The sequence below is a fragment of the Montipora foliosa genome, chromosome 11, assembly GCF_036669935.1.
Source record: "Montipora foliosa isolate CH-2021 chromosome 11, ASM3666993v2, whole genome shotgun sequence".
Lineage (NCBI taxonomy): Eukaryota > Metazoa > Cnidaria > Anthozoa > Scleractinia > Acroporidae > Montipora > Montipora foliosa.
Window position 1 is genome coordinate 45335441 of NC_090879.1, and position 15912 is coordinate 45351352.

General features: G+C 40.1%; 1 protein-coding gene across 1 annotated transcript in view; it reads left to right on the top strand.

Moving 5' to 3' along the window:
• Nucleotides 1-1756: 1756 nt before the first annotated feature.
• Nucleotides 1757-15912, top strand: part of LOC137976023 (cathepsin S-like) — a 22146-nt gene continuing 7990 nt past the window's right edge. The window contains exons 1-4 of the mRNA XM_068823271.1: nt 1757-2453; nt 5696-5880; nt 6738-6978; nt 14442-14640. Of these exons, the coding sequence (XP_068679372.1) occupies nt 2180-2453; nt 5696-5880; nt 6738-6978; nt 14442-14640 (899 nt within the window). The 5' untranslated portion in view covers nt 1757-2179. The remainder of the gene's footprint in view (nt 2454-5695; nt 5881-6737; nt 6979-14441; nt 14641-15912) is intronic.

The window sequence follows — 15912 nt, forward strand, 5'->3', positions numbered from 1 at the left end:
TCCAGACAATCAAGGAAGCTATCACTCAAGGTAAGTGGGAGAAGTGCAGTGTGAATTTGAAAGTTGTGAAGCATGAGCTGAGTGTTTCTCATTGAGTCATTTTGAGAGGCAGTAGAATATTGATACCTTCACGTCTTAGAGGCAAAGTGCTAGAACTTGCCCACGAGGGTCATCAAGGGATTGCCTGAATGTCAGCAGAGGCTAAGGTCAAAGGTGTGGTAGCCAAGGCTGGATCCCCCAGTACCTGTAATAACCACGAAGATTCCAGATGGTCCACGGCAATTTTGTAGTTGATTGGCTTGGTCCTTTGCCAGATGGACGCAGTGTGATCGTTGTTATAAATTATTATAGCTGAGTTTTTAAAGCTGGATTTTTAAGTCAACTAAGAGTGACGAAGTGGTTGCTGGATGCTATCTTTTGCAGATTTGGTTATCCGCAAGCTTTAAGAACAGATAATGGACCGCAGTTCATTTCAGGTGAGTTTTAAATTGTATTTGGAGAGTCATGGCATTTAGTGCGTGTCCACAACACCATTGTGGCCGCAAGCTAACGGCTTGGTTGGGAAGGCAAGCAGGTCTATTTTGAAAGTTTTGAATAGAGCTTGTGTGGAGAAGAAGGATCTGCAGGTTGAGTGCAGAACATTTCTAGTTGCTTACCGTTCTACACCGCATTCTGGAACGGGATGCACTTCATTTGCTTTGATGTTTGGCAGAGAAGTGAGGACAAAGATCTTACAACTGGAAGCATCAGTTAAGAGTAGATATGTCGTTAGAGATAATGATGTTGATGTTGCGTATGAAGGCATATGCCAACAGGGTTGTTTCAGAGGTTGAGGTTGAGGTTGAGGTTGGAGACACAGTAGTGCTCAAACATGGAAACCGGTCCAAGCTAGCCCCTAATTTCAAACCTAAACGGTTCACTGTAACAGGTCTTGATCGTTGAGACATGGCTGTCTGTGCTGACAAAGATGGTTGTGTGAAGAGGCGTAATGTGAGTTTTGCTAAGAATTTGCAAAGTTCAAGTGCAGTGGGACAACAGAGGAACTTCAGGGTGTGGCGGTAGAGGCTTCAAAGCCAGTTGAGTCGTCGGAAGTTGTTGTCCCCAAGGAAACTATTCGTATGAGTGCTCGGGAACATCGCTTGCCAGGCAGGTTCCTAGATTACCACATGCATTGACTAATACTATATGCACTGGACTCTCAACTCGTTTCAGGTTTCATTATACAGTTTTATTGATTTTCTTACAGTCCATTTGTTGGAGAGATGTAATGTATTAGCATATATTAGAGGACACGTGATCAAGCGAATTGTAGCGGCCATGGCAGTGTTGTACTGTAGGTTGCAAGTTGTGTTATTAAAATGTTATAATTAGTCGATCGAGTACGGATCCACTAAAGTTCTATCGTCCCTCGCCAAGCGACTAGTTTCCCGTTATTGCAATTCTTTGAAGCTTATTTTTTTCCTATTCCACAGTCTAACGTTTTAATGCCAGATGCATCCTCTTTCCTTTCTAAACGTTACTTTACTTGTGCCATCAATATTCTCCAAATCACTAATTTAGCGACAAGGGAGACCCAACAGTGGCGTTTGCGAACAAGTAACTATTGTTAATGTCTAAACAGTGTCAATTGTCTTTAAAGCAGGTACAATGAATGAAACCTTTGTTCTTGTCAAATAAACTTTCTGCTTTCGAGCAGTCTTCATGAATATTTTATGGCAGTCTTGTTACTACTTGTTAGTTCGTTAATCACCTCCCACTTAGTTTTGTTTTGAAAAGAAAAATTTGAACTGAAATTCTGGTCGAGCATTTGTGTCTATTTCCTTCGGTGTTGGTGCTTCTAAAGAGGAACTAAAATGTCTTGAGCAAAAGCGGGAAAAGATTTGTTAACGGCCTAAAGCGAGTGAGCTGTTCGAAAGACGGAAGGAATTCAACCATATGGAAATCTAAGTTCGCAAGCTTAGAGGAAACTTGGTTGATGCATGAATTTTCAGGAGTAGATTTAATGGCTGAGGAATTTAAGGGAAGGAGCAGACAGGAAGTAATTTCCCATTTGAATTGAGTACATTGTTAGATTGGTAAAAATAGTAAACAGCAAAACGAGCCACTTTGATTCGTCGAGTGCGTTGGTCGCGTGTTACGTACTTGGCCTTCGATCTTTTCATTCCTTCGTTTCTCAGCAATGAGAAAAAGCCTATTGGCTGCTTTATCAGCCGTAGTGACCGTTGGAAGTCTTGTGGTAATTTTCTACGATTGGCTGAAGTTCTGCCAAGATTCATCTCTGAGTCTAACAAAGCATGATATTGTTGGAGACTATGACCAGCTATATGACGATTATTTTCCACGGTTTTATCATGCGACCGGGCTGCTGTCTCTTCCGTTTGATGACATCGTGGAACCGTTCGAGGCGTGGTTTGCAGGAGAAAAGAACATGAGTAGAATCGATTATTATTACGGTGAGTAACTTTGAAGCTATTTATTAAGTTAAAGCTATTTAATGCCCAATTGGAACTTTACTATGACCCTTTCATGATGTTTTCGATCAACGGAGTATTGTGTGACCAATTCTTGGCCTTAAAGGACACCTTGGGCCTCTTATTGAAACCAATGTTTCAGCAATTTGTTCGTTATGAGAGCTATCGTCCTTGAGAGTCGACAATGTTTTTGTGAACGTAATGATTCGGAAAATGTACCTGTTAAACGATGAAAAAGAGCAAACAATAGGGAAGATATCTGTTTACAAACATTGCTTTTGTTATTCAAATTTGCCAACCACAGGACCAAAAGACCCTTTGTTTCGACAGCCAATGAGGCTCTGGTTGACACATTAATAACATTAATAACAATAAGTGACGTCAACGATATCTTCCCTATAAGACAGTAGTCAATGTTTTGCGCCATTGCCGTTTAGATATAACGAGCGGAGTTGCGCTATTCATTCCTGATAGTACCATATCCTCACTGCATACTCATTACCTCATCGCATAGGATTAAGTTATGGGAAGAGTCCGCGACTGATGAGGCAATAGGCATACAATCGAGGATAAGAGCATGTAGGGGCTTAGTCAACCTCCACCAGGGGAGGCGATTGGGTCGCAAAAGACGACTGTCTTTGTGGAGTACAGGATGAAAAGACCACGCTCCAAGCGGAGAGACCAAATTTAAACTCGAAATGGCGCAAAGCATCACTGACGCTATAGCACGGGCGGAAACGGGGGAATGTGATGGGATAACGGCGTGTTTTGCAATGAGCTAATTAATTATGCAGTGAGAATAGTTTGATATACGTTATAGGCGTTATTGGCGCGGAACGCTAGATAAATCAGGTTTTCGATGCCGCCATCCTGGATTGTGATTAGATGCTTGACCGGGAGAGGGTTGGTGCAGTGGCGGGTTGGGGATGGTCCACTTAACGCCTACTCCCTCAGCAAATATTTCCTCGCCCCAATCTTCCACAGTTACTAAATCTAAGAAAGATGGTGGCCTAATACGAAAATGTGCACTCGCGCGCCCAAAATACGCCTGCACTGCAGGCTACCACGTTGGTGGACGAAAACAAAAGATGTCTCATTAGCTCCTTTTGTTCATCCACCAGCAATTGTACATTACATCATTGTTAACTGTCTCTAGAAATTGGCTGCACACCACCTATCCCGAGTAAGGGATACCAAAAGCATACACCTTATTCCAAAATGGCCGTCATTTTAGTATTCTTTTGTTTCCATGCCAATTGGCCCTTATGGCCTCGCTTTCGTAAAATTCAAAAGAATATTTAACCTTGAACGAGGCTATAAGGGCCAATTTGCATGGAAACAAAAGAATACTAAAATGGCGGCCATTTTGGAATAAGGTGTATAGGTAATCCAACAAATTCCCTTCTTGATCACCTTTCAGCCTCCAGATCTCTTGATGCCTCTTCCACTAGGACATCGAACCATTTACCGAAACATCCAAAATCGTAGTTGTGTACCCTCCTAAACGTGGATTCGTGCCTGAATCCTCCTCATCTTGGCGAGACCTTCTGTGAAAACACTGAAGTGCTTTTCTAGAACTTCTCTAAGAAACGGGTGGTTACTTGCCAGTCCTAGCCCGATTGATAGATGTCGACCACTTTCAGCCAGAGAGGCTGGGTCCTTCCTTCCTCGTAACATAGATGGGTAGCTCCTTATATTGCACATTTTGCGCCACAGTCACACAGCAAAACTCTTATTGTTCCAAACTTTCCACCCGCGTATGACACGTGTAAGTACTCTTGGTGCACTCCTTCGCTTTTGGCAACAACAGCGGAAGCTGTGTCCAGCTCCACCGTGAACTTTGAGAGATACGCTTCCCGCTCCTGTCCCCATCAATATAGTGAAGTTCCCCGTAGTTTCCTTCACTTTCCACTGAGTCGTGACCTTTTGCTACATTAACCCTGGCACTAGCTTCTTGCTGATTTGCTTGTTTTCCTGCACGCCCTTTGTGTGAACTATCGTCCCACAGTGATACCATTGCTCCTTGGTAAGTGGGCATCTTTTAGAGTTCTGCGGTCCTGCACAATGATGACAAAATGCTGGCCCCTAAGCTTATTAGCACTGATGATGATGATGATGATTATTATCATTAGCACTGATTTTTCTGCGTTTGCATTTGCTCCACGATTACTTTGTTTTACTTTGTTGGTGATGGACTCTTTCTTCAGTTGGCGAGAGCCAGTCAATCCTTCGCCTGTTGGTAATTTACGATAGAGAGGTTTGTTAACACGAGTGACGTCCTCGTTTTGGCGTTGTATAGCCACTCCATTGCATTGGCTAGGAAATAAAAACCAATTGTTTTGGCATATGATTCACAATCGGCCGAAACAACATACTTTGTAACCTTGGCTATGGGTGCGTTCGATCGGGAAATCCGGATTTAGATCTTAAAATCTGGATTCTCGGATTTCCAATCGCACACAAAATCTGAAAAAGGATTTTGTCGCGCATCTCACTAATTCAAATCCTTCCTGACATGGATTTCCAATTACTGAAATCTGCGATAAAATTCTTTTTCAGATTTTGTGTTTGATTGGAATCCGAAAATCCAGATTTTAAATCTAAATCCAGATTTTTCAATCGAACGCACCCTATCGCAGCTTCACTTCTGCGCGGTACTTCGTCTGGCATTTTCTTGCAGTCTATCCCCACTGGTGGTGTGCTAAAACGGTCAGGTCTTGTTTATATCCCGCTTGTGCTTGATTCTGAATGTTTTAATCCCATGCCCGTCGCCAGTTGTAGTGTATTTACAACAGAAAAAAAATCAAGGTAGCGGAAACGTTGACACCTTTATTCGTTCCAAATGTGGCAGTTCAACAAGTGATACCAAACACAACGAGATCTCACTCTAACCTACACTAAGATTGGGACAACACGAAGTAAGAATTGGCGCTACCCGTAAATGAACTTTTATTGCTTTGCAGTCATCCGTTTCTTGACGATTTGGAAAGGAGGTTAAGAAACTTACTCATGCAACGTCATTATTTTCATTAGTTTTTAGGATCTTGATTTTCTCAAACGGGGAACTTTCGATCTAGTGATGATTGATTGACAGGTGTGACGTAAAGGTCGTCACCAGGGCAACTTTAAACATCATGCTATTCGTTACTGCATCAAATGGCCATGATACATGCTTTATAGCATACGAAGTGCCCACGACTCTGAATATATTCTCATTGTTTTAGGTATGGACAAGACGATCCAGCGAGGGGATCTCGGTAAACATGGCATTCTCTTCAAAGTCGTTCCCATGCATTCAGAGATGAAACCATCAGATAATGACTTCATCAGTTGCTGGTACAAAGCGCTTCCAAAGTGGTTACCGCGGGCAGGACAGAGTGTCATACCAACCAACCTCTCGGAATTCAAGGTAAAAGAGAAATTGGAAAATGAAAGCGAAGATATATTAGTAAGTATAAGTAACAATAAGTAACAATAAGTAACATCTGAAGAAAGCAACTAAAGGTATGTAATTTCAAAACGTCGTGCAGCAAGATCGTCTGAGTAAGAGAAGTCTTGAGAAGGACAGATGCTGGTGACATTGATTGACGTTTCGACAACCTGAGGGGAAGTCATCCTCTTCATTTGGCTTTTTCAGGCTCCTCCCGACTCTTTATCCCACGCTGAAGTAGTTGTAAATTGGTTTATCACACAAGGAAAGGCACAACCGAGCCACATTGTTGACCGGACCCCCAATTGATGATGATAATAGTGATTGTGATAGTGATAGCGATAATGATAAACACCAGGCCCCAGTTGTTGGAATGGTGGATAGCGCTAACCACTGGATAAATCCGCAGTATCCATTAGGTAACTCAATTGGTTTTGCTAGTGTTTATCCGCTGGATAGTGATTTATCCGGTGGATAGTTTTGAGCAACCGAGGCCAGAAGGCAAAGGGATCATCCCTTTTTGAGGCATTCATGGTGGCATGCCTAGTTACCGTTTGCCATCTAATTGCAAAGCAGTGTATTTTAACACTTTTCTAGTTGTTGTAGGTTGTAACATTTATGTTACATCGCTTGTGCATTGTTAAACCTCGGAGAGTCTTACATGACTAGTTAGGAAAAGAGAGCATGTGAGCTAATTTTCTTTATCATTTTGTTGAATCTGTCTCTGACATTCGATTTTTGTGTTCAGTTGTTATAATCATGGTTTTTATTGACTTATTTGTTGGTATCATTTGTGTCTATAACGGAAGGCTATGGTAACCTGCCACTTCTTTTAGTTTGTTTCAGAAGAATTTCATCGTGGTTTACCGTGTTTAAAATACGAGAGGAAAAATAAACAGTACAACAAGACCAACGCATACATCTTCTACATTTCAAAACACAAGCCCTACAAACCTTTACGATACGAGATGATAGGTTATGACGACATGTTGACATCGCATTACGATCGTTACGTTATTGACTACGTAACATTTGAGCCATGGAGTTTCAACAAGACATTGTTTAGTCTACCTAAAAGTAAGTGACGATTTCAACATTTCATTCATTGGTGGGCACAGCAGTCTCAGGGTCAGCCGATCAATCAAGCCTATAATATGTTTTTTTTCCTCATTTCATTGGTCGGTCACCCAAAACAAGGGCCAATGTGTTGCTTTAGCATAAAAAAGGACATATTTTCTGTCCGCCGGCTCAAATGCCATTTTCATGGGTTACGTTTCCTCAATAATATAAAGAACAACTATCTAGTAACTAATTATTGTTTTAAACTCACTTTTTCGTGCAAATCACCAACTTTCTACGTTGTAAAATTTAGAAACGGGGACCCATGAGCGGGAGCTGCCCCTGGTTTGGTAGGTGTCTTTTATGGGAAGTTATATGGTTTCCTGTGCCCCATGATAGTTTTTTGAAATTTAACTTCAGATATCGGCCATGCAGCAAGGTTAAATTGTGGCTTTTGTTTCAATGACTGCAAGGTGCACTTTCAAATTAACTGATCAAGAAGGTGTCGTCCTTGAATTAACCACGCGGTATGACGCAGAACTAATTACATGTACAGGTTTCAAACAATTTTCGTTTGAACGGAACTAAAAGGAGGGATTCCCTCTCTTAGCTCGACTTTCATACGACCTTCAAAAAAACAAACTTAAAAACAAAACGCAAACAAAAATTGCAAATATTTAATTGGCTTATCGAACAAAAACAAACCAGCGCGAATTTTCATTAGCCTACCGAACGCCGATGCAAACAACGTCATCTCCCCATTGAACTTTCTGGAAAGTTTCGCTTTGCCGTCATTTGGAATGCGGTAATGTGATTTGGCAATCGAACCGTTTACTGCCCGTATTAGGAATTTCCTTGGCGGGAATAAGGAGAAACTTTGTTTTTATCTTGCCAAACGTTGGTCCGTGAAACAAATTACGAACACTTTTTCAAGGTTATACGAAAGTCGCTCTACGTCATGTTCTCCATTTTCCGTCATTGTGGCCTCCATGAGTTGAAAATGCTGTGAAAAGGCGTTGAAACAATTACTTCATCATGCCTGTGTTTCAGTAATCTGTTTGAGTCAGGACCTCTTAAGTTTTAGAAGGGATGAGCATGGAAAGGTGTTTTCTGGGTGTTTTTTTTTCAGCGTTAGTAATTCGAAGCACTTTCCACCAACACAATACTTTTTTCCCGCGTGCTTAGGTGTGCACGATTGTCACTACTTTCCTAGTATTCGTTTGTTTGGTAATTCCTCCAACCCCCTCAAAAACTAAATTTCCGTTCGTCTTAAACTGTAGCATTTTCAGATCGTCCAAATGGTTGTTCGAAGTAAAAATCAGCAGTAGAATAACCACCTTTGATAATATTTGAATCTCTAGTGCTTGTGAAGTGCAGTGTGAGTCTCGGATTGATGATTTTATCTCTCCCATTTTACCCTCCAGTCGTGGATTCAAACTAGCTAATTTGAATGTCGCCAGTCTGGTGAAACATATCGACGAACTGAGAATCTTGCTCGCAGACACGCCCGTTGATGTTCTATCAATTAACGAGACCAGGCTTGACGACTCGGTTAAGGACAGTGATGTTTACATTCCTGGCTATGAAATTATTCGCCGTGACAGGAAAACAAATGGCCGCTTTGGTGGTGGTGTTTGTTTCTTTGTTCGCTCGAACATTAGTTATTCTTTGCGATCTGATTTGAGTATTCACCAAAAAATAGAAATCCGCAAACCGAGATCAAAGCCTTTTCTCGTGGTAACGTGGTATAGGCCGCCTGACTCTTCAGTTGCGATCTTTAGTTATTTCGAATCGCTTATAGGTAAAATTGACGCGGAGAATGATGAGTTCTATGTTTTGGGCGATCTGAACTGCAACTTAGCTGCTCCTCAATTGGACCATAACGCAAATCTACTCTCTAGCATCGCTGACGTTTACAGCCTGCAGCAGCTCATTACTGATCCCACTCGTTGCACTGAATCCTCTTCAACTTTAGTTGACCTCGCTTTTACTAACCGTCCTGATAGGATTGTATGTTCTGGAGTGTCTCATATAGGCATAAGCGATCACAGCCTTATTTATGCTTATCGCAAGCTTTCTATAGATTTACCCTCGAGGGGCCATACTACAGTTACCTATAGAAAATTTAAGAACTTTAATTTATCCAATTTTCGTAGAGATATTGCACATCAAAATTGGCAGATCATAGGTAACTATGATAACCCAAATGATATGTGGGAAGCCTGGAAAAAACCGTTCCTTCGTTGTGTTGACAAGCATGCCCCCTTGGGTAATAAACGTGTTCGCCCTTGCAAATCACCTTGGATTACTTCGCAACTCAAAAAGCGCTTGCATGCAAGAGATATTCTTAAGTTAAAAGCCACTCGTTCTGGTAATGCGGAGGACTGGCGTAAATTAAAAAAACTTCGCAATATAGTAAACAATGAAATCAAACGTGCCAAAGAATGTCACTATAAGCATGCCCTCAATGAGTACCAAGATGATCCACGCAACACTTGGCGGATTGTCAATGAGCTTATGTCTAGGAAATCACACAAATGTGTTATAAGCGAACTTAAGCTCCCCTGTGGCAATTCTATTTATGATTCTCATGAGTTGTCTAACGCCTTTAATGATCATTTTTCTTCCATTGGGCCTAAGTTAGCAAATGATATTCACGCGAATCAAGACAATTCTTCTCATTTGGATTATTTAGCTGAGACTGGTCACTGCACATTCGAACTAAAACCGACCAGCGTCTCTAAGGTTCTTCTTCTTTTATCCAGATTATGTGAGTCAAAGTCTACTGGTTTGGACAGAATATCTGCAAAACTCTTGCGCGAATGTGCTGACTTAATGAATCACTCTGTACTATCTTTAATCATTCTATTGTTTCTGGAATTTTCCCTGATGAATGGAAACTTTCGAAAGTCATCCCCTTGTTCAAACAGGGTAATCGTTCAGATCTAAATAATTACCGCCCAATTTCAGTAATTCCAGTTGTAGCTAAAGTCTTTGAGAGAATTATTTATGATCAACTCTATAATTACCTTACTATACACAAACTCATTTCAAGACACCAATCGGGATTTCGACCTCTTCATTCCACTGTCACTGCCTTACTTGAAGCTACCGATAGCTGGGCTTACAACATTGAGCAGGGTAATGTAAACGCAGTCGTTTTCTTGGATTTAAAGAAAGCCTTTGACACCGTCGATCACGATATTCTTTTGTCTAAACTTGCGAAATATGGTGTCAGTGGCACTTCATACAATTGGTTTAGATCATACTTGGACTGCCGCAAGCAACGGTGTTTTATAAATGGTTCTAGAGTTCTAGAGTTGAAAAATGGCTAACTGCTAACAAGCTTACTCTTAACGCATCTAAAACTGAGTTTATGTTGATCGGATCGAGGCAAAGGCTAAGCACGTTTCACAACCCTCCGTCACTTATTATTGACGGTGCACCTATAACTCAAGTTACCTCTACGAAATCTCTAGGTGTTCATATTGATCAGACTTTATCTTGGAATGTTCATGTTGAGACTTGATGTAAGAAAATCGCGTCTGGTATTGGAGCGTTGAAGAGAGTGAGGTCTTTCGTTCCACATGAGACTCTCCGATCAATCTTCATGTCTTTAGTACAGCCTCACTTTGATTACTCCGATTCTGTCTGGGGATGTTGCGGCAAAACCCTAGCCAGTAAACTTACAAAACTTCAAAATCGCGCTGCGCGTATACTCACTTACTCGAACTATGATGCCAACGCTGATAACCTTATCCAAAAACTTGGATGGATAAAACTTGATTCTCAACGAACAATCCATAAGGTTGTGATGGTTTATAAGTCGCTTAATGGTCTTACTCCCGATTACCTTAGTTCTAAATTTGTTGACCGTAGTAGCGTCTCCAGTTACTCCTTAAGGGACACAGAGGGCAAACTAGCTATCCCACAGCCACACACAAACTATATGAAAAATAGCTTCAGCTACACTGGAGCAGTTCTTTGGAATAATTTACGAATCGAATTGAGGCAGGCTGACTCCCTTAGAGCGTTCCGGGCTGGCTGCGAGCGTTTCTTTTCATCAAGTTAATCTACAATTCTATACACGGCACTCATGTAAAGCAGGTTTTTATTTTGTCATTTAATATTATAGTTATATTTATTGATTACTTAGAACAATTTTGAATAATGTAGCTGTAGTCGTTGTATAATTTGTAATAATTCTGGTAATTAATTAGGTTTTTATAGTTGCGACTGATGAGTTTACCGGTCTAAATAAAGTTATCCTATCCTATCCTATCCTATGATCATGGTGCTGGAGAATCCCCTTGCGGAAAGGGGTTCCTCTCCACTAACTGAAACAATAATCTCTAGTAAGGCGGGTAATTGGGGGAATATTGTGAGACTGTGTGCATGGTGAGTTGAGGGAAAATCAGAGCAAAAAGTTGGGTTAGTCTGTAAAAAGGGGGGGGGGAGGGGGGGGGGGAAGTTAGGAACTCTGTATGGTTGTAATTTCAAAAAAAGCCATATAAGACAAGAAACTTAACCAAGTAGGAGGGATAAAAAATATTTGAAGATGAAAAGTTCCGTTTTTTTAAGAACTGCTGTGGGGACAGAAATGAAAAAAAAAATGATATAAATATTGGGGGAAAAAAAACATTGCACGATAATATTCGTTCTCAAAAAAAAAGTATGAGTAAGGCTAGTTTTCAGAAAAGTAGAGAAATCTCTAGCAAAATGAAACGGTGGTTCAGTGAGGAAAATCCGAACAATCCGAAAGCAAAGAAAAGCCGACTGCGACACTATTGGGCTCGTACTGGAATGGCTGCGAATTTCAGGGATAGAGCGCAAGGGGGTTGCTAGTCCATCGATAGACCTCTACCCGACCCCCTCGTGCCGAGTAAAGAAAGGTTACAGTCTAGAGGTTTTTCATAGTTATGATTCCTTTTTTTTTCTTCTTTCAAATATATATTTTTTATCCCTCATACTTGATTAAGTTTGTTGTACTATCTGGCTGTTTTAATTTTGAAGTAAACGTTTTAAATACTGTAGGAAACAGACAACTTTTTTAAAAGACATGTTTCGGCATGCTTATGCCATCATCAGTTTAATGAGTTCCTAAGTGTGAACAGTTATAAAGTCTACGGGTAGATGAAAAAATTATTACAACATGACGTAATACAAAAGCGGGTACTATTTTCAGCGTGACACCAAACATCAAGGTGTAAACTAAAACGTGAGAAAAAGTGTTGTAATGCTGCAATTGTTTGTTAAGTTCCGGTTTGATCTTATTTATATGAAAAGCTTCTTTGAGTTTTAAATCAATTGAGTTGCTGGCAAAATTTAGAATACGAAAGCACGAAGGGGAGTATTTGCTCTTACATGAAAGAGATGTGTTGAAATGCTTAAAAATATGCAAGTTTTTATCGCTTTCCGTGTGTTCCTTTATCCTGGTAGAAAAGTGGCGACTAGTTTCGCCAATATAACGGGAATTTCAAGCCGCCCAAGAAAATTGGTAAACTACCATGGATTTTAGACCAACAGGAGTACGATCTTTAACACTAAACATGTTTTTAATTTTGAATGAAGTGAAAACTAATTTGATAGTTAGGTCCGAGATTTGCAAAAGCGCTTAGTAAGTTGTCGGAGTTTAATTTTCGCTATTTGGAATAATGACCGACAAAAGGGAGTTTAAAATAACGTGTATTATTGTCATCATTAGTGTTCCGGCTTTTTTGAGAGAAAGACCCGTCAAGATACCGCTTGAACGTTCTGTCAATAATGTGCGAGGGAAATGAATTACGTTTCAAGGTGTCAGAAAGTTTATTAAGATCGTTTTGAAGGCCGGAGGAGGTGTTGTTGATTTTATAGATTCGGTCGATAAGAGTTCGGATAAGGCCAATTTTATAGCATGATGGAGTAAAACTAAAGAAATCAGTTAAGAGACCAGTGTAAGTTTTTTTTATGAAAAACTGAAAAAACACAATCACGCGAAGAGTTGTCAACAAGTATGTCAAGAAAGGAGAGTTTACTATCATTCTCTTTCTCAAAAGTGAATTTGAAGTTAGGGTGCCGTGAATTGATGTAATCAAAAAATGACATAGCATCCTGTTCGTTGTGAAAGACACAGAAGGTGTCGTCAACATAACGCCTATAGAGTAGAGGGTGATTCGAATGGTTGAAATTATTTAGCCACGTTTCCTCGTGGAAACCAAAGATTAGCTAGGATGGGTGCTAGTGGAGAGCCCATCGCTACCCCATCAACTTGATCATAAAATTTGCCATTAAAAAGAAAATGAGCCTCGGCTGTAGCGAATGAGAACAATTTCTTAAGGTCGGATTTTTTGATCGGAAATTGAGGGTCATCAATAGTTTCATTTAACGGAATATTGGTAAATAAACTTTCAACATCGAAGGAAATGAGAAACTTGTTGTTAAAATCGAAACTCCTGAGCTCTTCAACAAAAGAGAATGAATCTTTCACCGAATACTTACTAGGCAGAAGTGGAGCAATTAGAGAACTTAAATACTTAGCTAAATTATAATTATAAGCTCCAATAGAAGAAACAATAGGTCTAAGAGGTGGTTGATTGTGATTTTCACGTTTCTTATGTAATTTAGGAAGGCCATAAAATGTTGCTGGTTGTGAGCCCTTGGGAAAAATCTTAGTATAGTTATCATTATCAATAGAATGATTTTTCTTAAGTAGACTAATGAAACGTTTAAGTCTGCCTTCTCTTAATAAAGTGGGATTTTTGTCTAATACTTTGAATTCGTTTAAATTTCAGACAGTTTGATTGAGTTGTTAACCCTATCTTGAGTTTGAGAGTTTGCTTAGTCAAGTTCTCTTCCTCATTTTAGAGACTAACCCTAACCTTTCCCTCAACTAACCATCCTCACACAATATTCCCCCAATTGCCTGCTAGAGATTATTATTTCCGTTATTGTAGAGGACCCCTTTTCTGTGAGGGGATTCTTGCTACAGCTCCATAATCATGCCACAAAGGATGCTGGTCTACTGGTAATTTTAACTTAAAACAACTACACCTAATTAGTTACAAGCAGTTTCAATAAGCGACATGAGGTGTCCTCGTGCTCTTTTCCTTAAATTCAACATCACTCGTGTCTCGGAATACAGACAACTGAGGTCACAGAGTGTTCCCCAAATGCTGCTCTTCAAGTAAGGAGAAACAGTTGTGTTTACTCTAAACTAAAATCTATGCTAACTTTTACCCTTACCTTATTGTTGGAAACAGGTAGCAAAGGCTTGGACTTTAACCCATTGACTCCCTTTGGTTCCCCATTGACGAGTAAAATCGTCTGGCGATAGACAGAGTAGAATAGAAAGTCTGGCAGGCTAGGCCGGTTTGGGTGTCAAAGGGTTAAGGAGTCACTGTCAAAATCGGGCGTGCATCGAATTATATAGGACGGTGCATTTCTGGCCATAAGGGAATATTTTAGCTTTAAAATACTGTTACCCTTTAAAAACTTTTCAACAGACTCAAAATGCGATAGAAAAGCGAACAAACTACATTCCCACTATTTGGTGAATCCCATGGCGGAGTACATGCATTTTAGCCATCACAAAGATCGCGAATTGGACAATGCTTACAAAGAGTACAGAACTAAACAAGCGAAAAACTACACGTCACCAGCTGAACACGAGCAACGAAAACACATCTTCAAACACAATCTCAGGTAATTGTGCAATGGGCTTGTTGTGTTCACATTTTTTCAAAGCAAGTTAAAGTTGAAAGTCTCTCTTTCCCATTAAAAAGGTAAAACTTAACGCGATTTGAAAAACGTTCTTACTTGAATTCGCTTTGAAACCGAGGTCGACGTGTACTTGGAAAAGGTTATTTCATTTGTCGTGAAATGGATTGTCAATATGCATTGAGACAAGTCAGAATGCCTTTAGAATATCGCGTGCGCGAAGCCTGGCTAGCTGGTGGGATATTTTATCGCGGGATTATTAACACGCCCAAGTTGTGATTTGTCCGCGGGTGTCATGGTGACGAGGAGTTTTGATATTTTCCCTCATGGTTTCGCCGCGGCTTATTTCCCTTTCGTAAACGGCCGATGTCATTTTTAGTGGTCGGTGCCATGCTTAGTAGCCAAGCCTTTCGGGATAAAATATATTGTGTTAAGTGTTTGCTTTACGTTAAGGATAATGTTAGTGATAGTGTAGTGATGAGTGACGTACGCTGCTAATTCAGTAGCCTGGGTTCTATACCTAATTCAAGTATTTGGTCTTTTGTTTTCATTATTTTTCATTATTGTTTTTTAATTTCTTTATTTTTCTTTATTTGTTTTGTTATCGATACGTAATTTGGTCTTTTTTTTTTCCTTTATTAAAAAAAAAATTAAAAGGTGCCGTTGAAATGGCCTCCACCGGTGTTTATGCAACGGAAATTTGCTTCGCCGCGAGCAACCATCAATTTACTCGCGCGTTTTTAAATAATCCCGCTATAAATATCCCCCAGCTACGCAGGCTTCATGCACTAAAACCCTTTTCAAGTCAAAGGGCGTTTCATACCTGTTTCACTGCAACAGCCTCTCAGGAGGTAAGACAATTAAGAGAAACCACTGGATTTTGTCTTTCATATTATGTCTGCTAGTTTCTCATTCCTTGTTAGTTCTTAACTTGTAATGTGGACAAAAAAAAAGAAAATCGTTACTTGATATTAATTATACACCAGGTCAAACTGAGAACCGTGCGACTTAAATGAATGTAGCCTATTGGAGGTTTATGGCAAAGGCTAAAAGAAAAGAATTGGTGGCAACTTTTGGAGGAAACACTGAAAAAGCAGCGATAGGGGAAATTTCAGCCGATTCATTGCAAGATGAACTCCCATTGAAAGACGGAAGTTAGATCTCTGGGAAAATTGATGAATTTGTTTCAATTTAAAAAATCATGCACTGAACCTTGGGCCAGCTTTATGATGGTGATGTTTCATTCAATATTTTCCT